The sequence below is a fragment of the Perca flavescens genome, chromosome 2 (genome assembly GCF_004354835.1).
Source record: "Perca flavescens isolate YP-PL-M2 chromosome 2, PFLA_1.0, whole genome shotgun sequence".
Classification (NCBI taxonomy): domain Eukaryota; kingdom Metazoa; phylum Chordata; class Actinopteri; order Perciformes; family Percidae; genus Perca; species Perca flavescens.
This window is the reverse complement of record NC_041332.1, coordinates 3,252,161-3,279,869: the sequence shown is the minus strand read 5'-3', so window position 1 is coordinate 3,279,869 and position 27,709 is coordinate 3,252,161. Positions and strand designations below refer to the sequence as shown.

At 42.6% G+C, this 27,709-nt stretch overlaps 3 protein-coding genes across 3 annotated transcripts in view; all 3 read left to right on the top strand.

The window, feature by feature from the left end:
• The first annotated feature begins 3,888 nt into the window (after positions 1-3,888).
• LOC114564917 (E3 ubiquitin-protein ligase TRIM47-like) lies at positions 3,889-8,872 on the top strand. The gene is made up of 2 exons (XM_028592593.1): positions 3,889-3,989; positions 7,893-8,872. Exon 2 carries the CDS (start codon positions 7,895-7,897, stop codon positions 8,855-8,857), a length of 963 nt encoding a protein of 320 aa, XP_028448394.1. The 5' UTR covers positions 3,889-3,989; positions 7,893-7,894; the 3' UTR covers positions 8,858-8,872.
• A 3,735-nt stretch (positions 8,873-12,607) lies between these two features.
• LOC114564898 (E3 ubiquitin-protein ligase TRIM21-like) lies at positions 12,608-15,923 on the top strand. The gene is made up of 2 exons (XM_028592561.1): positions 12,608-12,715; positions 14,000-15,923. The coding sequence occupies exon 2, from the start codon at positions 14,002-14,004 to the stop codon at positions 15,388-15,390; it is 1,389 nt and encodes a 462-aa protein (XP_028448362.1). The 5' UTR covers positions 12,608-12,715; positions 14,000-14,001; the 3' UTR covers positions 15,391-15,923.
• Positions 15,924-19,806: 3,883 nt separating this feature from the next.
• Positions 19,807-27,709, top strand: part of gtpbp2b (GTP binding protein 2b) — a 34,412-nt gene continuing 26,509 nt past the window's right edge. Inside the window, exons 1-3 of the mRNA XM_028592620.1 lie at positions 19,807-20,167; positions 23,761-23,787; positions 26,537-26,721. Coding sequence (XP_028448421.1) covers positions 19,979-20,167; positions 23,761-23,787; positions 26,537-26,721 — 401 coding nt within the window. The 5' untranslated portion in view covers positions 19,807-19,978. The remainder of the gene's footprint in view (positions 20,168-23,760; positions 23,788-26,536; positions 26,722-27,709) is intronic.

Below are 27,709 nucleotides of genomic sequence, written 5' to 3'. Positions count from 1 at the left end.
CCGAACCACCTCAACTGGCTCCTTTCGACGCAAAGGAGCAGCGGCTCTACTCCGAGCTCCTCACGGATGACTGAGCTTCTCACCCTATCTCTAAGGGAGACGCCAGCCACCCTCCTGAGGAAACCCATTTCGGCCTCTTGTACCCTGGATCTCGTTCTTTCGGTCATGACCCAGCCTTCATGACCATAGGTGAGGGTAGGAACAAAAACTGACCGGTAGATCGAGAGCTTTGCCTTCTGGCTCAGCTCTCTTTTTCACAACGGTGCGATAGATTGAATGCAATACCGCACCGCTGCGCCCGATTCTCCGACCAATCTCCCGCTCCATTGTCCCCTCACTCGCGAACAAAACCCCAAGGTACTTGAACTCCTTCACTTGGGGTAAGGACTCATTCCCTACCTGGAGAAGGCATTCCATCGGTTTCCTGCTGAGAACCATGGCCTCAGATTTAGAGGTGCTGATCCTCATCCCAACCGCTTCACACTCGGTTGCGAACCGATCCAGTGAGTGCTGAAGGTCACAGGTTGATGATGCCATCAGGACCACATCATCTGCAAAGTGCAGCGATGAGATCCACAGCCCACCAAACTGCAACCCCTCCCCACCCCGACTACGCCTCGATATCCTGTCCATAAATACTACAAACAGGATTGGTGACAAAGCGCAGCCCTGGCGGAAGCCAACCCTCACCTGAAACGAGTCCGACTTACTACCGAGAACCCGGACAGAGCTCTCACTTTGGTCATACAGAGATTGGATGGCCCTGAGTAGAGACCCCCTCACCCCATACTCCCGCAGCACCTCCCACAGTATCTCCCGGGGGACCCGGTCATACGCCTTCTCCAAATCCACAAAACACATGTAGACCGGTTGGGCATACTCCCAGGCTCCCTCCAGGATCCTTGCGAGAGTGAAGAGCTGGTCCGTTGTTCCACGACCAGGACGGAATCCGCATTGTTCCTCCTCAACCTGAGGTTCGACTATCGGCCGAACCCTCCTTTCCAGCACCTTGGAGTAGACTTTACCAGGGAGGCTGAGAAGTGTGATACCCCTATAATTGGCAAACACCCTCTGGTCCCCCTTTTTAAAAAGGGGAACCACCACCCCGGTCTGCCACTCCTTTGGCACCGTCCCAGACTTCCACGCAATGTTGAAGAGGCGTGTCAACCAGGACAGCCCCTCCACACCCAGAGCCTTGAGCATTTCTGGACGGATCTCATCAATCATCAGGGGCTTTGCCACTGTGGAGTTGTTTGACTACATCAGTGACTTCCGCCTGGGAAATCGACGACAATCCCCCGTCATCCTCCAGCTCTGCCTCTAACATAGAGGGCGTATTAGTTGGATTCAGGAGTTCCTTAAAGTGCTCCTTCCACCGCCCTATTACCTCCTCAGTTGAGGTCAACAGTGTCCCATCCTTACTGTACACAGCTTGGATGGTTCCCCGCTTCCCCCTCCTGAGGTGGCGAACAGTTTTCCAGAAGCGCTTTGGTGCCGACCGAAAGTCCTTCTCCATGTCTTCTCCAAACTTCTCCCACACCCGCTGCTTTGCCTCTTTCGCGGCAGAGGCTGCAGCCCAGTCCATTACAATATGTGACAATTAAAGAGGGTTTGGTCTGAAATGTTAAAGCACAAATGTCAAAGAAGTTGGTTGAATAAGTTGAAATGATAAAGACCAATTAATAATTAGGCATATATTTTAATTAGAAGAAGCAGTGTTTGCTTTACTATTATTTGCTTTCAACTTTCAACACGTAAAGCTACGTACAGCTGAGTTATGAGGTGGAAGGACTCTGGAATTACAGGGCAAACAGTTGTGTAAACAGCAGAGGTGTCAAGTAACGAAGTACAAATACTTCATTATACTATATATCATACTTACTTAAATAGAACTTTTGGGAATCTATACTTTACTGGAGTAATTATTGTACAGCCGACTTTTTACTTCTACTCCTTACATTTTAAAAATAGCCTCGTTACTCCTATTTCAGTTTGGCTTGTTTTCATTCCATCGTTCAAAAAAACACACACACAAAAAAACCTATCCAGATAAATAGCTAGCAGCTGGAGTAAACACGGTTAAAATGCTGACAGCTAAACGGTGTAAAATTGTGTCTTGTATTGTGTATTGTATTTCACGGCAGAGGATTCTAACACCAGACTGCCGATGTCTGAAAAACACACTCGCCTGAAATAATTTATTATTATAAGTTATTATTACATTTTTAATAAATCATTTCATTTTGACTCTGTGGCCTTAAAAATACACAAGCCGTTCTTTAATGTCGCCTTGTGCTCGTTTTTTTTTTTTTAGATCAACTTTTTATTTTGAACATACAGAACAGAAAAATACAACTGAACAAGGTACTTCCTTTTTTTGTGGAGGGGGGGTAGTGCACTATACAAAAGCACCCTAAACACTGCCTGGTCCTACTACCACTCACAGCTCATACACTCCGGCTCCAACAACCCCGAGAGTCTCTTCTCTACAATAAACTAAATTATTAACCCCCCTGACAACATTTCTACTACATTCACAGTGGACAAATCCAACTCTTTTCTTTTTTCAATCCAAAATCAACACCATTTACATCAAATTAACCAACTCCCCTGCTCCTTCAACCACCACACCTAGCAAGGCTTTAGCTGTAGCCTACTTCCATCCAATATAGTCCCAAGTTAATATCTGCCTAGGAAATGGTCTAGTCTTAATCTATTTGTACTCGTTGTGAATACGCAGGCCACAATAAGTAATTAGGTTGTTGTTTTTTTTTTTTTTGTTGGCTCACTTTTACTCACAACATGCTAACCGGCAACATAGGATTCCATTCACTACGCTAAGCTAACTAGCGGCGGCAATGCCGGTGTTGCACCGGACTAAAACAATGCATGCACTGAGACAAAAAACGCGTTGGCCCACCTATCTACAGCTAGGGGAGACCGTGATAAGCTCTATTTCAACAAACGGTGGCAGATTCATTTGAGCCAGGGAAAAATCTGTATGTAACTAAAGTAATAAAAACGTACGAGGAAACTAAACCTAACTACAGAGCTGCAGTAAGAGGCGAGCCAACGCTGGACAGACAACATTCCTACTTCAGTTTCTTGGAACGAAATTTGAGGTTTGTACATGTTGTCACGAGTTCATTAACCTTTTTTGTTCCTTCTTGTTTTTGGGCCTCAGTGTTTCTGCAGTTTAAACTCCTTGGAGGTCACACCTGTAGTACATTGGTAAGGTAGTCAGAAATTTGTGTTTGTATGCATGTCATTACATAGGCCTACAGTCAGGGCTTGACATTCCCCACTCTGGCTATTATTTAGTTAGTGACGCAGCATTTTTGCTAGCCACTATTTTGTGGGAAATTACATTATTATAATTATAGTTTTTTTGATTAGAGTTGACTGTGGTGTGCTACAATTCACTTGAACTGGAATTACAACCTTTTTAAATATAAATGACCACCCAGATGTAGGCTTTAACAGTTATGAAATATTCAGCTGTGATAAGGTTGTGTGTATAGCTCCTTCTGTATGAAAACATCCAACCAACGAAGGGACAGTACCAACGTCACCTTAAGTTAAGCCAGGGAAAAATCTGTATGTAACTAAAGTAATAACGTACGAGGAAACAAACCCTAACAACAGAGCTGCAGTAAGAGGCGAGCCAACGCTGGACGGACAACATTCCTACTTCAGTTTCCTTGGAATGAAACTCGAGGTGTGTGCATATTGTTATGAGTTCAAACTGTTTCTCCGACATTACATAATTAACCTGAAAACTGTCCAATCAGAGCGCTGACTGGTAGCAGGTGTGACTGGGTCCTGCTCACACGTCACATGACGTTTCTAGATATAAAGGTGTTACGATGTGACAGATGTCAGTCAGATGAAGTCAGACAGCAGCAGCATCTGTCAGTGTCTGCTGATGAAGGTACCACGTCTCTTTGACCTCATCTGAACGGGACTTTAACAGCGGAGCAGCCTGACAGGTAACATTACACACCTTTGATGAAGAAACTCAGCTATCAGTTGTGATATTTTGGGGCTACATAATATACTTTAAGATGAGAGCAGTGATACATTCTTTCAGCACTATTGTAAACTGTTTGTAGATCTGAAGTATCTCAGTAATTACTCTATGAAGTGTGACGTTTTTACCAAAATGAGCCTTTTTATTGTCAGTTGAGTCAGATTTAATCATCACCAGGAAACAAGTTAGATTTTAATCTCCACTGACTTCACTGCTGAGGTATGAGGGAGTGTCAGAACGTCTCCATCAGCCTGAATACTTTATTCTCTGAAACTTGGATCAGTTATTTGTTCTCTGACTCTACAAAACTACTCAGAGCCGTTTGTGAAGACTGAGAGTTGTTTTTAATTGGCAGGTGTCACAAACTTCATCCATCAAAAGTGTAAATCTGTCTTGGGTTTGATTTGTGGACACACATCCTCAACAACAAGATAAAAGAGATTTATTATTATTATTATTATTATTATTATTATTATTATTATTATTATTATTATTATTATCAGCAAAGGAGTCTTTTAATCCTGAAGTACAGACTGAATAAAAACACATCCAGAGGTTTCTGAAGAAACTAGTTGAAACCTGCAGTTTGTCTCTGTCAGTTACTGGAGCCAGGTAATCCTAATATGGGCAAAGAGGGCGTGGCTTGGGTGGAGCTGAGGTGTGATAGGCTGGAACAGTTTGTGGTGTTTTGCTGTGACAAGACTGCCCATAAATAACTTCAGTCAAGAATCTGGCAGAATGACAGCTGGCAAATGGAGGGTTGTCACAGTCAAAATCAGATGCTCCTGCCATTGTGCCCTCAGGCCTCTCCAGGTAATGACCCATTTGAAGGGGTGTGTTAAAGACTTTTATAATGTCCATGACTGTTTGTCATTAAAGCTTTAGTACGTAACCATTTTATATTAATAAACGTCTGTTACATTCAAGCCATTACTAAATGAGTTGATACAAAGCCAATTAACACTGTCAGCTCCACAGAATGGTGTCATCCGGCGACATTCGCACGCAGAATTGTTATCATTACTTAGAATTCCTCATGGGTGCGGCAGAAACTACGCACTATAGATTTAAGTGTCATTTGGTAAATTATGACAGTTTTAATTAGGGATGCACCGAATCCAGGATTGGGCTTCTGAGTTGGCTTAATATTGGGCTTTTTGACGGGGTTGGGTTTCTGCCAAACCGTAGAATATATTTCCACCGAACCGAACCCATACGCTTGCGCTAGTTGCGCTACACTGATCGCCATAGTGACGGTGCCGTTGATTACATGAAGGTGTTTACGTAGGTGGAGCATTCAATGCAGTAGGCTGTGAGAAAGTGGAAATGGAACTGGTGAGCAGAAAATGTGTTGTTTGGCAGTACTTTCAGTCAAAAGAAGGCCATTCAAGTCCAGCTACATGTTCAATTTGCAATGCCAATTTGTCTGGTGGTGGCGAGGACCCTAAACTATACACAACATGGCCGCTGTTACAACTTTTGGTATGAAACATCCGAAAGAATACGAGTTGTGCATGAAGGAATCTACAGACAGCAGCCAAAATGCTGCAACTTCAGGTACGGCAAAGGAAGGACAGTGATAGCTAAAAACTGGTGCTAACCAGACAGTACCTCTCCCGGGCTGTCAGCTGTTTTCTCGGTAAATGAATCTCCCTACAGTGGGAGCGGGTCAACCGAAAGGCCGGCTGCTGCTTGTTAGCGAACGTTAGCTTTCTAATTTCACCCACCCAACATGCCTTCATCATACAGTGGTTAGCGAAAATTTACCAAAATTTACCAATCAAAATGTCACTCATCTGGCGATAGCGATGTGCTTTCCTACGATGTGAATTGCTGTTACATTTAACTATTTCAGAGGCTGTGGACATTGTTTAATTACCTTTTTTATGTGTTTACTGTGTTAATGGACTGAGGATGGGAGGAGGATTTAGTATTCGGTTTCGATACAGCCGAATCTTCACCAGTGAATTCGGTATTCGGCCGAACCCCAAAAATCTGGATTCGGTGCATCCCTACTTTTAATGTTAAGTTAGCATTGTTTGACATGCTTACCTGTCATAAATATGCCATGGAAAGCCCAATTATCAAACTTAGAAAAACAATTTAGCTTTATGTGTTGACATCACATTAAACTGTAATGAAGTGGTTGTTTTTTACAATGGCTGTCATGAGACCATTGTAATTGTGTCAAATATTTTTCCTTGACCTCAACTAAAGTGGAACAGTTTGGACCTGTCATGAAGTTATAAGACCAGTTTGGAGAGAATAAACTCGGTATCAAGGTGATTAAGAGTTTTGGACGGATAACGTTACTTGTTCCTAACGTAACCGTAGGCTGTAGGCTAAGATCAGTCTTGTTATATCCCCCGAATTACCCCCAGGGGGAGGTACTGGACCAGCTCTCCGTTTAAAGGGTCCGAGCCTCTGTTGCCTATGGGTATTACCCTACTAGGTTAAAGGGACTATTTAAGCTGGTGGCGAGGAGACTCGCCTAGCTTCTAACTGCCTTCCTCCGTACGTCTACCCTGCTTGCATTAGCGCCGCACCTTTCCAAATTGCCCCAGGGGCAGGTACTGCACCAGTCACGCACATTAACGGCAGCTCTCCTCTCAATGATCTGTGCACTTGGTAATTGCTAGGATTGGCTTTAGTGCCTCGTACAGTGAGCCCCAAGGGTCTGTTCAATTTCTTGGGCTAGAGCAACCTATTAGAACCTGATCTTGTTGTTATACACACTCCTTAATGTTCGTTGCCTGGTGACGTCATGAATCCAATGTCCACAAATTGTTCTTTAACTTCAATGGTAGCTTCTTATTGCAGGATTTAGCAAGGGCATTTGAATAATGCGTCTGATTCTCAACACTGATTATTTGAATACATCACAAAATAATTGATTCAACCTGTCATTTGTAAGTAAAATAATTTTAAAACCAAACTCCCAATGTAAAGGCTCGTGGCAGGGAGGTGGAATGTCCAATTTTGTTGAGAGCGAGAGGGAAGGGATGTGCTCGTCAGTACAGACCTTCCTAGCCTGCCGTAATGCTGGATTTCTGATAAAACTCCCGACTCAATTCAAAAGTCTGCAAAGTCTCTTATCCAGTACAGTCACTGTTGGCAGGGTGAACGAAAGAGTGCTCCTTGGTATCCAATTATAATCCTTAGGCCGGGTAGGGATGGTTAATCCTCCTTTTGCCAGACACTCCCGTGCCAGCCATAGGTAATAGGAGATCCTCTCTCTCTTGAGTTGAATAGTTTAAGTCCAAAGATTAGTTGTCTCGATGTGGCCGATCAAACAGCAAGTCTTGGACTCTGAGAGCTGCCAGAAGAACTAACCCCGATACATCCTGAGGTGTCCCTTCTTATCCTTCCGAAATGTGTGTGTGTGTTCGGTACATGTTAATCATTGGGTGTCCCTGAGCTTCCAAGGTGTGTGTACTCTGTATACGCTAATCATCATGTGTCCCTGAGCGTGTGTCCCTGAGAGCACATGCTGCCTTTACATTTTGACATCTCTTTCCACACATGTCACCTCTGGCTTAAACATTCGTAATTAGAATCTTAACAATCAAACAGTAGTTTCCATCCTTTAGATTAGTATACACATAATACCTTTGTCACATAATCATTATCCTTAATAATCACACAATAATCATCTCTTAAATCAATATACTCGTCATGCGCATAGCATCAGGATCACAGTCTCTTACTCTTTGTGGACAGTCCCCAATCCTCCTAGGTAGAGCAGGGTAAAGCTGGAAAGTTCCCTGTTTTCTGTGTTAGGCCTACACCAGGGATCTCAACTTACTTGACAGTCTGTTCACAGATTTTTTTATGTTTTTCTTTTTATTGACACTATGTGTAGATATGGCTGCTGCAAACTATCTGCAATCTAAAGATCAGTTTCTGTGCTCCATCTGTCTGGATGTGTTCACTGATCCTGTCAGCACACCATGTGGTCACAACTTCTGCAAGAACTGCATCACTGAACACTGGAATACTAGTAACAGGTGCCTGTGTCCCCTGTGTAAGGAGAGTTTTACCACAAGACCTGATTTGAGGGTCAACACTTTCATCTCTGAGATGGTTGCTCAGTTCAGACAGTCGGCTCAACAGAAAGCCAGCAGCAGCAGCTCAGAGCAACAAGTGTCCAAACCAGGAGAAGTTCCCTGTGACGTCTGCACTGGAACCAAACTGAAGGCCCTGAAGTCCTGCCTGGTGTGTCTGGTCTCCTACTGTGAGACTCACCTGGGGACTCATCAGACCATGTCAGGCCTTAAAAGACATCAGCTGATCGACCCTGTGGAGAATCTGGAAGGCAGGATGTGTACGAAGCACGATAAACCTCTGGAGCTGTTCTGTAAGACCGACCAGACATGTGTCTGCATGCTCTGCACTGTTTTAGACCACAAGAAGCATGATGTTGTTCCTCTGAAAGAAGAATATGAAAGAAAGAAGGCAGAGCTGGGGAAGACAGAGGCTGAAATTCAGCAGATGATCCAGAAGAGACGACTGAAGATTCAGGAGGTCAAACACTCAGTCGACCTCAGTGAGGAAGATGCAGACAGAGAGATAGCAGAAGGTGTTCAGGTCTTCACTTCTCTGAAGGAGTCTGTTGAGAGAGGCCTGAATGAGCTCATCAACACCATCAAAGAGAAGCAGAAAACAACAGAAAAACAGGCCGAAGCTTTCATCAAAGAGCTGGAACAGGAAATCTCTGAGCTGATGAAGAGAAGCACTGAGGTGGAGCAGGTGTTACGCTCTGAAGACCACCTCCATCTTCTCCAGAGTGTCCAGTCCAACATTTTGACTTTATTTTCAAAAAGCTAAAACCAAACTGGAAATCTTCCTCCTCTGATGTTGTTCCCTTATGTCTGGTACTATGTGGAAAGTTGTCTTAACATGTAATAGCTAGACTGGATATTTATTGCAGATTGTATTTAAATGCTTCTGATCCAGGATCAACATTTTAGAATAGTGCAATAGATGTGGTGGTTTGGGGTTTTTGTTTCCAGTTCTCTAGTTCTTTTGTGTGTTTCTCTGTTGTCCTTGCCTCTGTGTCTCCTGTGTTTTCTCCTCCTCCTGCCTGCTACTGCCAGCTGACTGAGCACACCTGGTCATCATTCCATATCACCGCTCTCCCGCCACACACACCTGCCTGCCATCTACAATCAAGCTCAGTACTTCAACCCCGGCTCCACTCGCTATCTTCGCTGGATCGTTTTCTCTGCCACTCTGGTGACACGCGCTGCAAGCGCTCTCTGCAAACCGTTGTAGTTTTACTGGTCGTTATTCTGTGCCTGTCCTTACCTCTCCTTGTGTTTCTCCCCGCAGTCATCAGGCATCGTTGGAGATGAACTGCGCCTCGCCTGTAAAGTAGACCAGAGCAGGCAGCAGCAGCATCAGCAGCGGGGGGCGGGGACAAAAGTCCGCTCTCAAGTTGGACAGTTTTCCAGCTGATTCCAGTGGCCTTCAGGCTGAACAGGAAGTGACAGAAACACTGTGGTCCGATTCCGATTTAATAAACTTTTATCAGACCCATATATCAGCTCCTACACAGTCTCCAGTTGTTTTATTATGACAGAGTAGTTGTCAAAATGCTCTCCATGTGATCTGTTGCTGATTTTAATTACCAACAGACTGTAGATGATCCGTAATCTGAACAGATTTAGTCTCTCTGACTTCTAAACATCACTATCAGCCTTACAACAGGTGTTCTGTACACAATAAGCTTTTAAATCAGACAAATCGCAGTTAAAATCCCTCCGATTAAAAATCAATAAAAAAGTTTATATAAAACGTCATCATGTTGAGTCGATTCTGAACCAATCAGCTGTTAGATCAGCTGGGAGGCCGGTGTTTCCCAGCATGCAGTGGGTCCACCTGCGTCCGCCTGGCTCTTGCAGTTGGTGAAAAGCAACTGCGCTGCCTGCGTCTCAGAACTGCGGCCGCCGGGGTCTCGTGAGATTATCGTTGCCCACGTGTGCATGACGTCAGAGCGAGTCGGGATCAAGTCGGACACAAATCTAACCGGCATGCGTTGGGCGGCGATCGCCGGTGATCGATTCTGCGCAGATCTGGCCCATCTCGAACGAGCCTATCGGCTCCATACCTTGCTCCCGCCTCCAGTCAGCTGGTCTCACCATTCGGTCCCCTTCCTCACGGCTCCCTGCTCCACCCTACCTCTGCTCTTGCCCGTCCTGTCTCTGCTCCTGTTTCCAGCCATCTCCTCTTCAACTCACCTGTTCCCTGGACTCCAGTGCCTTCTCCTCGGTTCCCTCAGCCCCGGTTTCCCCAGGCTCCCTCGCCCTCCTAGGTTTTGCTCTTGTATCCATCGTCATCCTTCCCCAGCCCTCGTGTCTTCACTCTGTTTTGGCATTGCCTCCCCACCACCTTCCCCATTTTTGTCATTAAATAAACCTTTTTGTTGTTGAACCTTGCATTTGGGTCCGTTCTGTCCTTCCATGTAACAATAGATTTCTCACTAGGAAGAACTCCAGTTTCAGATATCTACAATCCACGAGTCATCATTTTAATTTCAGATATAATAAATGTCATTTTGAATATCAAATGTCATTTTGAATATCTAAAGTACACTTTGACTACAAATTTAATTACAGATAACCACAATTGGCATTATGACTGGTAAAAAATGCAATTGCAGATATTCACAAATATTTTGTGGATAGGCCTATCTGTTTTTCACTTCGGATTTCTGAAATTAAAATGATGACTAGTACCAACTGGATTTTAGATATCTGAAATTGGAGTACTTCCTAGTAAGAAATCTATTGCAGATATCTAAAGTTTATTCTGGATTTAGGTACTGTTTCCTGATTGCGTCCTACACACTGCTTCCTCTAATTCCTCTGGCTGTTTCACAATAAAAGCTTTCCCCCAGAGCACCAGTGGGAGGCTTTTATTGTGAAACAGCTGGAGGAAATGTACAGTAAGCAGAGTTTTGTTAGCACTGCTGTTCTTTAATAAAAACGATGTGAATAGGATGTGGATATTCTAATAAAATCTATTGCAGATATCTAGAAAGTTATTTCTGACTAGGAAGAATTAAATATGGATATCTGCAATAAATATCCAGTCTTGATACTAAATGTTAAAAAGGCCCCTTATGCTATTTAATGATTTAAATTTAGTTTTGTCTAGTACAATCAAAGTTGTAGATACCTTGAAAAACAATTGTTACAAGTAAGAATGTTATTGTGGATATCTTTAATTACCATTCTGACTAGTTAGAATATAATTTTGACCAGGAGAAATGCTATTATAAATATCTAAAATGTAATTAGAGATAGGAATGTGCTTCGATTAAATGTTAAAATGGCCTGCCATAGCACCTAAGGCATTTTTCCTGTTTTCATCTATGGTTGTTCTGCAGAGCTTCTTCTTGCGGATAACGTCTGACAATAACAATAACTTTAGTTTTCTATGTTGTAAGTTGACCTCATGGATCCAACCATAAGAGTAGTCAACTCACTACACCACAATACTCGTATCAAATGAAATATATCTAATATCTTATTCTTATCTAATCAAAGATCACACCAACGGGGTGAAGTAAGCAGTGTAGGCTCTACTTCCCACTGCTGGTCTGGACAGACAAAAGCTAACAATATTCAAGTGGATATAAATATTATATAAATATTTTAATAAAGGTGTTCCATTCCAATGTTAACCTGATTCAATTGGATCTGTGTTTGATATGAACTGTATAGTATACTGTGCCATATGAAATATATCATTATTAAATGTATGATAAATATAGATCAGCACTTACCTCATGTAACTTACGTTGCAGTAACAATAAATCTGTCTACATTCTTCTCAGCACTGATCATGTGATTTGGACTTGAGACTGTATTTTGTCAGTGTTCCGTTTTCTTTTATTTTGGACACCTCCTACATTGAGTGACAGAACACCCTGATTGGTCATGCTATATTTACATATTTGGTATGGCTGGATTAACCACCTTTCCAACAACCCACGACGTGTTTCTATGATAATGCCTGGAAAACTGCATAGATATTGTTTTTTTGCATGTTCGCCTATTTTAGGTATGTGTTGTGTCTGATCGATCTGCACTAGTTTATATGCCTTAACTCCCATACGGACAGTCTATATTTTAGTCCTTTTTTGGTTTTGGGGTGTAAAACAATATCTGTTAATTTAACAATCTAAGCAGTAAAATATTTTTAGCCAAGAATCCATTTCATATATGGGAGACCTTAGAGATGAGGAAAAACATTGTTGGGTTTGGTTCTACCTCCGGTAGGGGTATCTCAAAAACTAAAGCCCTTTTTGACCATTTGTCACTAGCCTTGTTAGCCTTTGTTAACTCTTGCTCTGTGATTAGATAGATTCCTGTTTCCTTGTTATCTGTTCTGTTTTTCCTCCTTTACTCATCTTTATGAATGTATGTTTGGCTTGGTTTACTTCCTGTATTATTTTGTAGTGTTTGGTTTCATGTGTCTTGGTTGAGCTTTGTTTCCTGTTTGAATCTGATTTGTTCCTAATATGTTTCACCTGTTGGCCCCCCTCCCTGCTCGTTTGGCCCTGTGTTTAATGCCCTCTGGTCTGTTCAGTCCTAGTCGAGTTGTTGAGTGCAATCGAGACAAGTCTCTGTCTGAAGAAATGTTGATCTGAGTTTGTCAGGTCTTTCTCAACAAATACTGGTGAGTGCAGCTAATTATATTTACTGTGTTAACAAACAGCATTAAAACTAAACCTACAGCTAAATGTAGCAGCTTTATTCACACAGGAATCTACACTCTTCCTTTTATTAATGACACTTGTCAGATGGATAACTCACTTCAATGTATAATCTGTAACATTTTTGCATTAAAATGTCTAAAAAGATTAGACCTATGTAATATTTTCTTGAGCTTTGTATTTACATTATCCCAAATGTTTGAAAAAAAATTTCAAAACCAGAGAAATCTGTCACTTTAAGCAAGGTAATGGCAGGGATGCTAAAATAGAGAAGTCATGGCGTCAATCAGGACAGAGGCTAAGCAATGCTAACCATGCTAACAATGTGGACATAAAAGAGACCGAATCTTGTTTGCGTGTGTTCTGTTTTTATTTTAAACTTTGACTCTCTCTCTGTGTTTTCACTTAAAGTAAATTGGAACATTAACTTGTCTGTGACTCCTTGACCATTATGTCTGCCTGATTCACGTAGTGTGGGATATCTGCCAAGATCCCTCACTACTTCACAACATCATCAGTCTGTCTTTTGTTATTGATTTGATTGAGAGACCCTGGGTGATAGAAATATCATCATACTGTGTGTTTAAGTTTGTCAAAATTGCAGTAATCCTACTTTGATAATTTATTCATGACTATGGACCTTTTTTCACAGCAGACATGTTGACTTGTAGTAGGAAAAGCACAGCTGAAATTGATAACCTTAACGATGGCTCAATTCCATCAAGTGTCTCGGTAAGCTATTTCAGTGAGTCAGCATGAACAATACCAGGGTGGAATGCAGTGGATCATGCAGCCATCATTAATGGTTTGGAATACCTGCTCCATCTGGATCTGTTCACTTATTTTGATACATTTCTGAGGTGTTTAGGATGCTTGAAAACTTGGGAAATTCAGCATAAATCAGAAATTTGTAAAGTTTTTGCAGTGATTGGGTTTGGGCGTGGCCAGCAGGCTCCATAGCGCCCCCAAATGCACTCTAGGGTTGGATCAAGTTCCTTCAATTTTCAAGAAATTTGGTGGGATCATTGCTCTCATCTTAACAAATATATATTTTGATATTTTTTCACCTGAGAGAGATTCATCCATTTTGGATTATGTGCTTTCATTTTACAAACCTGTTGAGGACTTAAGGATGCATGAAAACTCACAAAACCCGACCCGAATGTTGGATTTTGTGAGTTGTGAGATTCTAACATTAAATCTATATTTTTAGAATAATGTTTTTCCTTTTTTTCTTTCACACAAAGATATGGCTGCTGCAAACTATCTGCAATCTGAAGATCAGTTTCTGTGCTCCATCTGTCTGGATGTGTTCACGGATCCTGTGACTACATCATGTGGTCACAACTTCTGCAAGAATTGCATCACTGAACACTGGAATACTAATGACCAGTACCTGTGTCCGATGTGTAAGGAGGGTTTTACCACAAGACCTGATTTGAAAGTCAACACTTTCATCTCTGAGATAATCGCTCAGTTCAGACAGTCAGCTCAACAGAAAGCAGGCAGCAGCAGTTCACAGCAACAAGTGTCCGAACCAGGAGAAGTTCCCTGTGACGTCTGCACTGGAACCAAACTGAAGGCAGAGCTGGGGAAGATGGGAGCTGAAATTCAGAAGATGATCCAGAAGAGACGACTGAAGATTCAGGAGCTAAAACACTCCATCCACCTTGGTGAGGAAGATGCAGACAGAGAGATAGCAGAAGGTGTTCAGGTCTTCACTTCTCTGAAGGAGTCTGTTGAGAGAGGCCTGAATGAGCTCATCAACACCATCAAAGAGAAGCAGAAAACAACAGAAAAACAGGCCGAAGCTTTCATCAAAGAGCTGGAACAGGAAATCTCTGAGCTGATGAAGAGGAGCACTGAGGTGGAGCAGGTGTTACGCTCTGAAGACCACCTCCATCTTCTCCAGAGTGTCCAGTCCCTAAACATCCAACAACCTCCACCCACCAAGGACTGGACAGAGGTCAGCATCCGTCCATCATCATATGAGGGGACTGTGGTGAAAGCTGTGGTTCTGCTGGAGGAGACACTCAGTGAAGAGATGAAAAAGCTGCTTGAAGCCGAGCTGAAGAGGGTCCAGCAGTATGCAGTGGATGTGACTCTTGATCCTGATACAGCACATCCTGAACTCATCCTGTCTGATGATGGGAAACAAGTGAATCCTGGTGATGTCGAGAAGAATCTCCCAGACAACCCAGAGAGATTTTCTGAGTGTGCTTGTGTTTTAGGAAAACAGAGTTTCTCTTCAGGCAGATTTTATTTTGAGGTTCAAGTTAAAGGAAAAACCAGATGGGAGTTAGGAGTGGCCAGAGAGTCTATCAACAGGAAGGGAATCATCACACTGAGTCCTCAGTATGGTTACTGGACTATAGTGTTGAGAAATGGAAATGAGTACAAAGCTGCTGATGTCCCTCCAGTCCTTCTCTCTCTGAAGTCTCCTCCTCAGAAGGTGGGGGTGTTTGTGGATTATGAGGAGGGTCTGGTCTCCTTTTATGACGTAGATGCTGCAGCTCTTATCTACTCCTTTACTGGCTGCTCCTTCACTGAGAAACTCTACCCATTCTTCCATCCTAGTAGTGATGATAGTGGTGAAAACTCTGCCCCTCTGATCATCTCTCCTGTCAGACTAAACTAATCACTGATCTCATTTCAGGTATCCCTTTAGTTTCAATCAAGGGAACAAATGTACATATTCATGTTTTTTAAATCTTATTTTCTAAAGAATCTGTTTCCTATGGTGACGGATTTACACTTTATTCCATTTATTATCATATGGGTAAATGTGCAGCAATTCCTTACAAATTGATTCAATCTTCATATTTATGTATTTGTCTTTAGAAACTGATTTTATTCTGAAAGTTGTCTGGTTTAACAGGTTTAAATATCGTCCACATGTGTGTCATGATGCATCAAATTAATGTGTTGATGAATTAGGACTAGAAACAAAGCAATTGCAGATCCACAAATGGAGAAATAAACGTCATTTTTCTCTTTTTAAATATCAAAAATTAAAGGTAAATTGCAAAGCTGATGGGACAATTACAATCTAATAAGTATATTGTGTAAATTGTTTGTCTAATGTTTTTATTTGTTATATTCCTCAATGAGAAGTCTGAATTATTGTGGCATAATTGCAGAAATAAAGTTTGTTTCTTGAGAAAATGTTAATGGTGTTATTCCTAAATCCGTTCTTCTGATATCCCTAAACTGCTGGTTTTGGTCTTCCTACCACAACAGTTGTACTTTTTTTTTTTTTTTCCTTTTAAATGTAAGCCACTTTCCTATTTGGAGAACCTGCTGTTGCACTTATTATGAAATTGATCATTTAAAGTGTTTAGACATAATGGTAAACCCTCCTGTTCTGTCAAATTTGACCCATTTTCTAAAAGTTTCTATATAAATTTGGGTTTCTATCAATCAAAATGTCCAACAAATAAAGTTGGATGGATCCAACTTTACAAGTTCACTACTTAGATTTGTGGGTGTTTATATATGATTTTATAGCATTTGGGGAGGATGATAAAACAACATAGAAAATGTGACAAATTATGGAAAATGCTTAAATGTCAGGGATAAAACAAATCTATATTTTTTTTTTTTTTTTTTTAAAAAGCACAAAAGTGGCCCATTGGGAAAAGCAGCAGAAATGTGTGCACAGAGTGGGCTGGAGGACAACATCAGGGTTGTCGTTGTTTACAAAAACTTTCTATATAGGAACTGTGACAAGAACAATGAAAAGTGACAAATGTTGGAAATGCTACAAAAACGCAGGAAAACTCAAACTTTTTTTTTCAACTTTAATATAGCGTAAAAAATAATCCTGAGAAGAGGTCTTCTTCTCCCAGAAGAATAAATCTGTACCCACCCTTTATCAAGGTCTCTCCTGCACTGGGGTGGTCAGCAATGGCTTTCTGTGCTGAGCATGTTACAGTTCTCCACCAACTGGCTGATGTGTATGGACCGTCCTGGCACTGGCGTGCTCATGCTCTGCACTTGACAATACCTTGATGGCCACTGTGGAGGTTGAGTTTCTTGTCTCATACAGTGGGGAATAACAATTCTTTGCCAGCGTGAGCGTCTCACTCTCTGGCCAGTATGGCCCCAGTTCCTGAGGAAGGGCATGTTTCTCAGGCCACTCTGACTTGCAGTATCTGATAAGTTTTGCACAAACTTGGTCAGCTTTCTGTTTCTCTTGAATTCCCTTCAATCGTGCTTCTGTGGCAGGAAGGCTTTGGATGACAGCGTCCACAAAGACTTTAACCTCTGCCTCGTTGTCTTTTTCCTCCTGTGTGTTTTACAGGGGCTCTTGATAAGGCGTCTGCGGTGATGTCAAAAGTGAATTTCATCAGCCTTAGATGAAATCTCAGCACCCTGGGAAGGAGTTCATCTAGAGCCTTAGTACTCAGAAGTGGCACCAAAGGTTTATGATCAGTCTTAAACTTAAACTTCAGTCAAGAGGTAGGGTGTCATCTGTTCGCAAGCCCAAGTTGCAGCTAAGGCCTCTTTTTTGATCTGTGCATAATTTTCGGCCTCTGGACATGAACATGATGGGCCTCCATGTTCCCTTTGTCTGTTGTTGGCTGAGGACAGCCCCCAGACCAAATGATGAAGCGTCAGCCAACACGCAAGTCTCTGCTGTGGTTGAATAAGGGGCCAGCACCCGTGGAGAACTCAGTTCGTTTTTAAGTTTCTGAAAGGTCTCTCTCTGTGGCGCTCCCCAGCACCACTCATTCTTCTCACTAAGCAGGTCTTTAATGGGTCGGGTGTATGATGCAAGATCCAGTAAAAACTTTCCAAGATAATTAACCATACCCATCACTCTCCTCACGTCCTCGACCCCAGTTGGTTCAGGCATCTCCATAATGGCTCTGACCTTGCCTGGGTCAGGTGTCACGCCCTCTGCTGTGACTCGATGGCCCACAAACGCGATGCTCTCTTTTGTAAACTGACATTTTTCGTTCATTGTGAGCCCTTCTTCCTTCCTTCCTCTTCAGCACCATGTGTAGTCTCTCATTGTGTTGCTGAATGTCTTTCCCATAGAAGACTATGTCGTCCACATGGCACATCACACCATCGCATCCCTCCAACATCTGCAATATGCAACGCTGGAAGTGTTGAAGAGCTGATGAGATCCCGAATGGTAGGCAATTGAATGCATATCGCCCAAATGGGGTGATAAATGTAGTAAAGGAGCCGGCTCTCCCCTGACAATGGGATCCGCCAGAAGCCGGAGGTTGCATCCAGCTTTGTAAAAACCTTCGCTCCAGCCAGCATGGCTAGTGTGTGATCTACTGCTGGGAGAATGTGTGTGTGTGTGTCTCTCTCTCCGCACCCACTTGTTTAAGTGTGTCAAGTCCACGCACAGCCAAATCTTTCCAGGCTGAGCCTTCGGTGCCACGACCATGCCCACACACCAGGGTGTGGGCTGGGTCACTTTAGAAATTACTCCCATTTCCTCCATCCACTTCAGCTCAGCCTGCACCTTGTCCCACAGAGGCAACAGGCGTGGGGATGACAGGGCAAATGGGACAGCACCCGGCTCCAGCTCGATTTTGTAAGGCTCCTTCAATTGTCCCAAGCCTGAAAACACGGTAGGGTACTGCGCTTTAAAATCTTCTTGGTGGGCTTGAAGGACACGCCTATAGCAGGGAGTCCCAACAGTGGCTTTCACAGTCTCTCCACAACATAAATTTCTTGTCCTGTTTCCTTTTCAATACTCCGCTCACCTTTAAAGCATCCTTTAACCTCCAGTCTGTGATTTCTTGGTCCATACAGCACTTTAAGTGGCGGCTGCAATGTCCCATGCTTCTTAAAGGAGTAGTTGCTGCTTGAAATTGCTGTAACACTTGCTCCAGTGTCCAGTTTAAACACAGTTGTTTCCCCATTCAAGTGCGACGTCTCCATCCACTCTTCCTCTCCCTCAGAGCATATTTCTCCTAGAAAAGCAAAGTCCTCGTCCTCTTTGCTCTCTTTAAGTGCCTCTGTGATGTCATGGACACCGCCGGTCGACCTACGTTTCTTTGCAGAGTGTCCCTTTTTGCGACAACTCCTACACTCTGCATCACGGGCGGGGCAATCCTTCCACATGTTTCCTTTTAAAGTCCGCACCTGCCACATTCTGTATTTGCGTCAGTTTTATCCTTCGCTGTCTTCTGCCAACTTCATATGCTTTTTGCATATAGCTTCAACATGTCCTGTAGCTTGTTCTGTCCCTCGCAATACTGGCTGTTGCTTTTTCACTGCTGCACTCTCGTCATGGCTTTTGCTAGTGTTAAGTCAGCCTCCAACTGTAAACTTTCTGACAGTTTAGCATCTCTGATGCCAACCGCAATCCGGTCCCTTATTAACTGTTCTCTCAGGGACCCGAATTCACAATGCTCAGCCAGTGTGTGTACCGCTGTTATAAAGGACTCTGACATGTAAGCCTTCTTCTGTTCCTCCGTGAGGGGTAAAACTTTAAGAATATCTTCGGCGTCATGTGACTGTTTATCCAGCCCTGACGCTATTCTGTAGCGTTCAAAGCGTTTAATCCATCTCGGCCATTCATGAGCATCGGAGAAGTTGAACTTGCCTGGCGGCGCTAGCTGTGTAGCTAACTGTCGCGCCGAAATTTCTCTGTCCATCGTATTTGCTTCCTCCGACGATTACTTTTCTTTGTCAGGTTTAGTTTGCCTCTTCGACTGTCCTTCTCCACTCGATCCCGTTTCTGACACCATGTTAAGTTATGTGTGCGTTCATAACTAAAGACACCAAGAGCTGTGTGTATTCCACGTGAACGTTTACTTGAACTTGTGTGTCTTCCAAAACAGTCCCCGTCACACTATAGTCAAACTAATAGTTCCCTTTACAGTGACAAAAACATAATTTAAAAGTGACAAATTGAATAAAATCGACAAAAACGTAGAAAAGTGTAGAATAGAACAAAATGTTGAAATTTCTAGCCAGAAAAAAACAAAGTTACATGGTCGACGGGAACACTTATTGAGAAACTGAATGTGATTTTGACTTCCGGAACCACACTGTTGCATTTTATTTTGAAAGAGCCGGAAGCTGTTGAGCGGAGCCAAGTTGACGGTGTTTGTGATGCTGAGGAGAGAGCATCCTCCGCGGCAGGTCTCCACACAGGCAGGCCGTGTGTTTAGGGACATGTGATGTCTTTATTATTGGTATTACACGTTATTTTATCACCGTGAGTTTGAACCGTTTTCATCCTGAGCTCAGCGATGGGGGGTTTCTCCGAGAGTGGTGCAGTGTCGCCCGGACACAGCAGACACGGACAGGGCTCTGGCTCCGGCAATAACGGCAAGAAAACGTCGAAAAAGTCGCGAACGAAAAGAGGCAAACGAGGCAGGAAAAGGAGGAATAAAAAGAACAGGAACAACAGAACACCGCCGCCGTATTTCCCACCGGAGGTAATTTAGCTGCCGTTCTTTAGCCCGGGGATTAACGGGGACCTCCAGCTAGCTAGTTGGGCTGCAGCAAACCGTAGCTTGTTACAAGCTAATTACTGACACATTTAGTTTACACCGCATTAATAAAATGGATCTAACATGGCGCCAGAACACTGTTATTGTGAGCTAGGCTTTATACAGGAGTCTCTACAGCCGATATCTGTTGTTCTCTTGTCTGGAGAAAACGTCACGCCAGACTCCATTACAATATGTGACAATTAAAAAAGGTTTGGTCTGAAATGTTAAAGCACAAATGTCAAGGAAGTTGACTGAATACATTTTCTGAAATAATAAACACCAATTAATAATTCGGCATATAGTTTAATTAGAAGAAACAGTGTTTGCTTTACTATTTTTTGCGTTCAACTTTCAACACGTAAAGCTACGTACAGCTGAGTTATGAGGTGGAAGGACTCTGGAATTACAGGGCAAACTGTTGTGTTAACAGATATTCAGGCAATATCACTGTATGCCGAGTTAACAAGGTCATCTCTTCGGTGTAGGTAAAGGTCTCAGTCAGTCATTATGTTTGTGTTAACTTTCCCAATATCGAAACAAACTTTAAAGTGCAAGAATAGTTAATGGAATCTGGTCGACATCTTTTCCTTTGGGCGCGCTGCGGGAAAATGTGGCTGTGGTGTTAGTACAGTTAGCTAAAAACAAAATTTTCTCACTTACACAAGTGATATTTAACATATTTTTTTCGACAACTGTATGAAATAGAAAGCTTTGGCTTATTATATTATTACTGCTATGCTATAACGTTACCATAGTAAGTGTTCTGGTTGGTGAGACAGAAATGCCAATAATAATAATTCATGTAATAGTGTTGTATCTGTGGCTACCTTAGTGACTACCTTACCTAAAGGGCAGTATGCCTATCAATAATGGGTTTTTTTTTGTTCACAAATATGCTGATTTGTTTTTGCTAATAATATGTTGGATTCATGTAAAGACATTTTAATTTTTAATAAAACTTTCAAAAACTTTAGAATTTGGTGGCCCCAATGCAGTAGCTCTGAGGACCCCCTAGGGCCTCTGACCCCCTGTTGAAGATCTCTACATTAGACTACACCACTGCCCGGCTCATAATCGATTATTTCTGTTTATAATGTAATGTAGGCCTAACAACATTTGTTTACATATTCTGGTCTGTGTTTTGCACATTCAGGAAGTGCCATGTGCTCAGTGCTGTATAGTTTTATGTATCCAATTTATTTAGTATTAGAGCACTGCAGAATGTTTGGTTTTTGAAGCTTGAAAAGCGATAGATTAAATATCCTACATGGCTTTAATAGAAACATGATTAAATATCCTACATGGCTTTAATAGAAACAGGATTAAATATCCTACATGGCTTTAATAGAAACATGATTAAATATCCTACATGGCTTTAATAGAAACATGATTCAATATCCTACATGGCTTTAATAGAAACATGATTAAATATCCTGCATGGCTTTAATAGAAACATGATTAAATATCCTGCATGGCTTTAATAGAAACATGGATTAAATATCCTGGCTTTAATAGAAACAGGATTAAATATCCTACATGGCTTTAATAGAAACATGATTAAATATCCTGCATGGCTTTAATAGAAACATGGATTAAATATCCTGCATGGCTTTAATAGAAACATGGATTAAATATCCTGGCTTTAATAGAAACATGATTAAATATCCTGCATGGCTTTAATAGAAACATGGATTAAATATCCTGGCTTTAATAGAAACATGATTATATATCCTACATGGCTTTAATAGAAACATGATTAAATATCCTACATGGCTTTAATAGAAACATGATTAAATATCCTACATGGCTTTAATAGAAACATGATTAAATATCCTACATGGCTTTAATAGAAACATGATTAAATATCCTACATGGCTTTAATAGAAACATGATTAAATATCCTACATGGCTTTAATAGAAACATGATTAAATATCCTACATGGCTTTAATAGAAACAGGATTAAATATCCTACATGGCTTTAATAGAAACATGATTAAATATCCTGCATGGCTTTAATAGAAACATGATTAAATATCCTGCATGGCTTTAATAGAAACATGGATTAAATATCCTGGCTTTAATAGAAACATGATTATATATCCTACATGGCTTTAATAGAAACATGATTATATATCCTACATGGCTTTAATAGAAACATGATTAAATATCCTACATGGCTTTAATAGAAACATGATTAAATATCCTACATGGCTTTAATAGAAACATGATTAAATATCCTACATGGCTTTAATAGAAACATGATTAAATATCCTACATGGCTTTAATAGAAACATGGATTTGACGCATCGTGATGCATCGAGATATCGAATCGAATTGAATCGCTGACGTGATAATGGTAATCAAATTGAATCGGGAGATCAGTGAAGATTCCCACCTCCACTGCCGGGGCCATCAGGCGTTCCGTATGGTTGAACCGTGCCATGTTTTAGGGCTGCACAATTAATCGAATTTTAATCACGATCACAATTTTGGTTTCCCACGATCAAATTTTCGTGATCGATCGATATTTAAAATGCGTCATAGAACGCTCCTTATCAAAGGTTTTGCAAAGCCACTTTAGCGCTCCATAAACCACTGTGTGATCACGTGACTCTGTGAGCCAATCAGAGTTGTTCCCTGCACCGTGCAGCTTAGTTTCTAGATGTAGACGTCACAGAGGACAGAGGAGTAACGGGAGGAAAATTACACAACAGGTAGCAGTCGGTCATCATAAGCCGGTCACAAATGCATTCACACTACACCGTTTAGCTGTCAGCATTTTAGCCATGTTTAATCCAGTTACTACTGTAACTACGTGTTATTAGTGTTTACTGTGGCTAACGGTAGGCTAACGTTACCTGCTGTGTAACGTGTTAGTGTTTACTGTAGGTAACGGTAGGCTAACGTTACCTGCTGTGTAACGTGTTATTAGTGTTTACTGTGGCTAACGGTAGGCTAACGCTACCTGCTGTGTAACGTGTTGTTAGTGTTTACTGTAGCTAACGGTAAGCTAACGCTACCTGCTGGGTAACGTGTTATTAGTGTTTACTGTAGCTAACGGTAGGCTAACGTTACCTGCTGTGTAACGTGTTATTAGTGTTTACTAGCGTGACATGCAGCGATGTTTATGTTGCCTCTAACGTGGGTTTCGGAGCATCAGAGTGCAACGCAGACATGTAAGTAGCAGTGTAATGAGCCAATGAAATCCGTGTTGCTATTTCGTCAGGTAGATACCTTACGGCAAACGTGCATGTATGGAAAGTGGTCGGACAACAGCTGAAATGGCTCCTTCACAGTATCCTTCAATAAAGGAGGAATGTAGCACAATATGGATGTAGAAGCAGTTATAATTAGCCTATGTGACAATACAATTTGTTTTGGTTAAAATCAACAAATAATCGTGATAATTAATCGTGATCTCAATATTGATCAAAAATAATCGTGATTATCATTTTGGCCATAATCGTGCATCCTTAGAATGTTTTAATCTGTGGTGAAGTGTCCTCATCTGTCTCCTCTCTCTCTCTGTCTCCAGGCTGAAGAAGGAAACATAGAGTACAAGGTAACCAAGTCTCTCAACTCTCAACCATATGACCTGCACATAATATTGAATATACAGTGAGGGAAAATAAGTAATAAATTTGAACACCCTGCTATTTTGCAAGTTCTCCCACTTAGAAATCATGGAGGGGTCTGAAATTGTCATCGTAGGTGCATGTCCTCTGTGAGAGACATAATCTAAAAAAAAAAAATATCCAGAAATCACAATGTATGATTTTTTTAACTATTTATTTGTATGATACAGCTGCAAATAAGTATTTGAACACCTGAGAAAATCAATGTTAATATTTGGTACAGTAGCCTTTGTTTGCAAGTACAGAGGTCAAACGTTTCCTGTAGTTCTTCACCAGGTTTGCACACACACTGCAGGAGGGATTTTGGCCCTCCTCCACACAGATCTTCTCTAGATCAGTCAGGTTTCTGGGCTGTCGCTGAGAAACACGGAGTTTGAGCTCCCTCCAAAGATTCTCTATTGGGTTTAGGTCTGGAGACTGGCTAGGCCACGCCAGAACCTCGATATGCTTCTTACAGAGCCACTCCTTGGTTATCCTGGCTGTGTGCTTCGGCTCATTGTCATGTTGGAAGACCCAGCCTCGACCCATCTTCAATGCTCTAACTGAGGGAAGGAGGTTGTTCCCCAAAATCTCGCAATACATGGCCCCGGTCATCCTCTCCTTAATACAGTGCAGTCGCCCTGTCCCATGTGCAGAAAAACACCCCCAAAGCATGATGCTACCACCCCAATGCTTCACAGTAGGGATGGTGTTCTTGGGATGGTACTCATCATTCTTCTTCCTCCAAACACAGTTAGTGGAATTATGACCAAAAAGTTCTATTTTGGTCTCATCTGACCACATGACTTTCTCCCATGACTCCTCTGGATCATCCAAATGGTCATTGGCAAAATTAAGACAGGCCTGGACATGTGCTGGTTTAAGCAGGGGAACCTTCCGTGCCATGCATGATTTAAAACCATGACGTCTTAGTGTATTACCAACAGTAACCTTGGAAACGGTGGTCCCAGCTCTTTTCAGGTCATTGACCAGCTCCTCCCGTGTAGTTCTGGGCTGATTTCTCACCTTTCTTAGGATCACTGAGACCCCACGAGGTGAGATCTTGCATGGAGCTCCAGTCCGAGGGAGATTGACAGTCATGTTGAGCTTCTTCCATTTTCTAATGATTGCTCCAGGAGGTGTACAGTGTTGTCTCTAGTGTCTTTGGACAGCTCTTTGGTCTTGGCCATGTTAGTAGTTGGATTCTTATTGATCGTATGGGGTGGACAGGTGTCTTTATGCAGCTAACGACCTCAAACAGGTGCATCTAATTTAGGATAATAAATGGAGTGGAGATGGACATTTTAAAGGCAGACTAACAGGTCTTTGAGGGTCAGAATTCTAGCTGATAGACAGGTGTTCAAATACTTATTTGCAGCTGTATCATACAAATAAATAGTTAAAAAATCATACATTGTGATTTTTTTTTTTTTAGATTATGTCTCTCACAGTGGACATGCACCTACGATGATAATTTCAGACCCCTCCATGATTTCTAAGTAGGAGAAGCATTTACAAATGTTGAATTTCATTTTCAAAGGTTTTCATTTTCCCCCCAGACTGTAACGTAAGATTAGTTATTAAATGTCACGCTTGTGTTTTGAGTAAACAATTTAAAGTTCATCAAAGTTATAGTACTTTTAATTAAGTAGAAGTGTTTTTGTACTCTTCCCACCTCTGGTTATGATGGATGGATTAAAATGTCTCTCTCTCTGTCTCTCTCTCTCTCTCTCTCTCTCTCTCCCTTTATCTCTCTCTCTGTCCCTCTCTCCTTTTATCTCTCTCTCTCTCTCTGTCTCTCTCTCTCTCTCTCTTTCTCCCTCTATCTCTCTCTGTCTGTCTCTCTCTCCCTCCCCCTCTGTCTCTCTCTCTCTCTCTCTCTCTCTCTCTCTCTCTCCTCTCTCTCTCCCTCCCTCTCTCTGTCTCTCTCTCTCTCGCCCTCCCTCCCTTCCTCTCTCTCCCTCCCTCTCCCTCTCTGTCTGTCTCCATCTCTGTCTCCCTCTCTCTCTTTCCCCTCTCTCCCCCCCCCCTCTCTCTCTCTCTTTCCCCTCTCTCTCTCTCTCTCCTCTCTCCCTCCCTCCTCTCTCTCTCTCTCTCTCTCTCTCTCTCGCCCTCCCTCTCTCCTCCCCTCCCTCTCTCTCCCTCCCTCTCTCTCCCTCCCTCTCCCTCTCTGTCTGTCTCCATCTCTCTCTCCCTCTGTCTCCCTCTCTCTCTTTCCCCCTCTCTCCCTCTCTCTCCCTCCCACTCCCTCCCTCTCCCTCTCTCTCTTTCCCCTCTCTCCCTCTCTCCCTCTCTCTCCCTCCCACTCCCTCCCTCTCCCTCTCTCTTTCCCTCTCTCTCTCTCTCTCTCTCTCTCTCTCTCCTCTCTCCCTCCTCCTCTCTCTCTCTCTCTCTCTCCCTCCTCTCTCTCTCTCTCTCCCTCCCTCCCTCCCTCCCTCTCCTCCCCTCCCTCTCTCTCCCTCCCTCTCCCTCTCTGTCTGTCTCCATCTGTCTCTCCCTCTGTCTCCCTCTCTCTCTTTCCCCCTCTCCCCTCTCCCTCTCCCTCCTCTCTCTCTCCCTCCCTCTCTCCCCCTCCCTCTCTCCCTCCCTCCCTCTCTCTCCCTCTCTGTCTGTCTCCATCTCTCTCTCCCTCTGTCTCTCCCTCCCTCCCTCTCTCCCCCCCTCTCTCCCCCTCCCTCCCTCTCCCTCCCTCTCTAGCTGAAGCTGGTGAATCCCACCCAGTATCGTTTCGAGCACCTGGCCACCCAGCTGAAGTGGCGTCTGCAGGAGGGCCGTGGTGAGGCAGTGTACCAGATCGGCGTGGAGGACAACGGCCTGCTGGTCGGCCTGACCGACGCCGACATGAAGGCCTCGCTCAGGACCTTAAAGAGGATGGCAGAGAAGTAGGTCTCTCCTCATTTAACTCTGAGTCTCTCCTCATTTAACTCTCAGTCTCTCCTCATTTAACTCTGAGTCTCTCCTCATTTAACTCTCAGTCTCTCCTCATTTAACTCTCAGTCTCTCCTCATTTAACTCTCAGTCTCTCCTCATTTAACTCTTAGTCTCCCCTCATTTAACTCTGTCTCTCCTCATTTAACTCTGAGTCTCTCCTCATTTAACTCTCAGTCTCTCCTCATTTAACTCTCAGTCTCTCCTCATTTAACTCTCAGTCTCTCCTCATTTAACTCTCAGTCTCTCCTCATTTAACTCTCAGTCTCTCCTCATTTAACTCTTAGTCTCCCCTCATTTAACTCTGTCTCTCCTCATTTAACTCTGAGTCTCTCCTCATTTAACTCTCAGTCTCTCCTCATTTAACTCTCAGTCTCTCCTCATTTAACTCTTAGTCTCCCCTCATTTAACTCTGTCTCTCCTCATTTAACTCTCAGTCTCTCCTCATTTAACTCTCAGTCTCTCCTCATTTAACTCTCAGTCTCTCCTCATTTAACTCTTAGTCTCCCTCATTTAACTCTGTCTCTCCTCATTTAACTCTGAGTCTCTCCTCATTTAACTCTCAGTCTCTCCTCATTTAACTCTCAGTCTCTCCTCATTTAACTCTTAGTCTCCCCTCATTTAACTCTGTCTCTCCTCATTTAACTCTCAGTCTCTCCTCATTTAACTCTCAGTCTCTCCTCATTTAACTCTTAGTCTCTCCTCATTTAACTCTCAGTCTCTCCTCATTTAACTCTGTCTCTCCTCATTTAACTCTCAGTCTCTCCTCATTTAACTCTCAGTCTCTCCTCATTTAACTCTTAGTCTCTCCTCATTTAACTCTCAGTCTCTCCTCATTTAACTCTCAGTCTCTCCTCATTTAACTCTCTGTCTCTCCTCATTTAACTCTCAGTCTCTCTTCATTTAACTCTGTCTCTCCTCATTTAACTCTGTCTCTCCTCA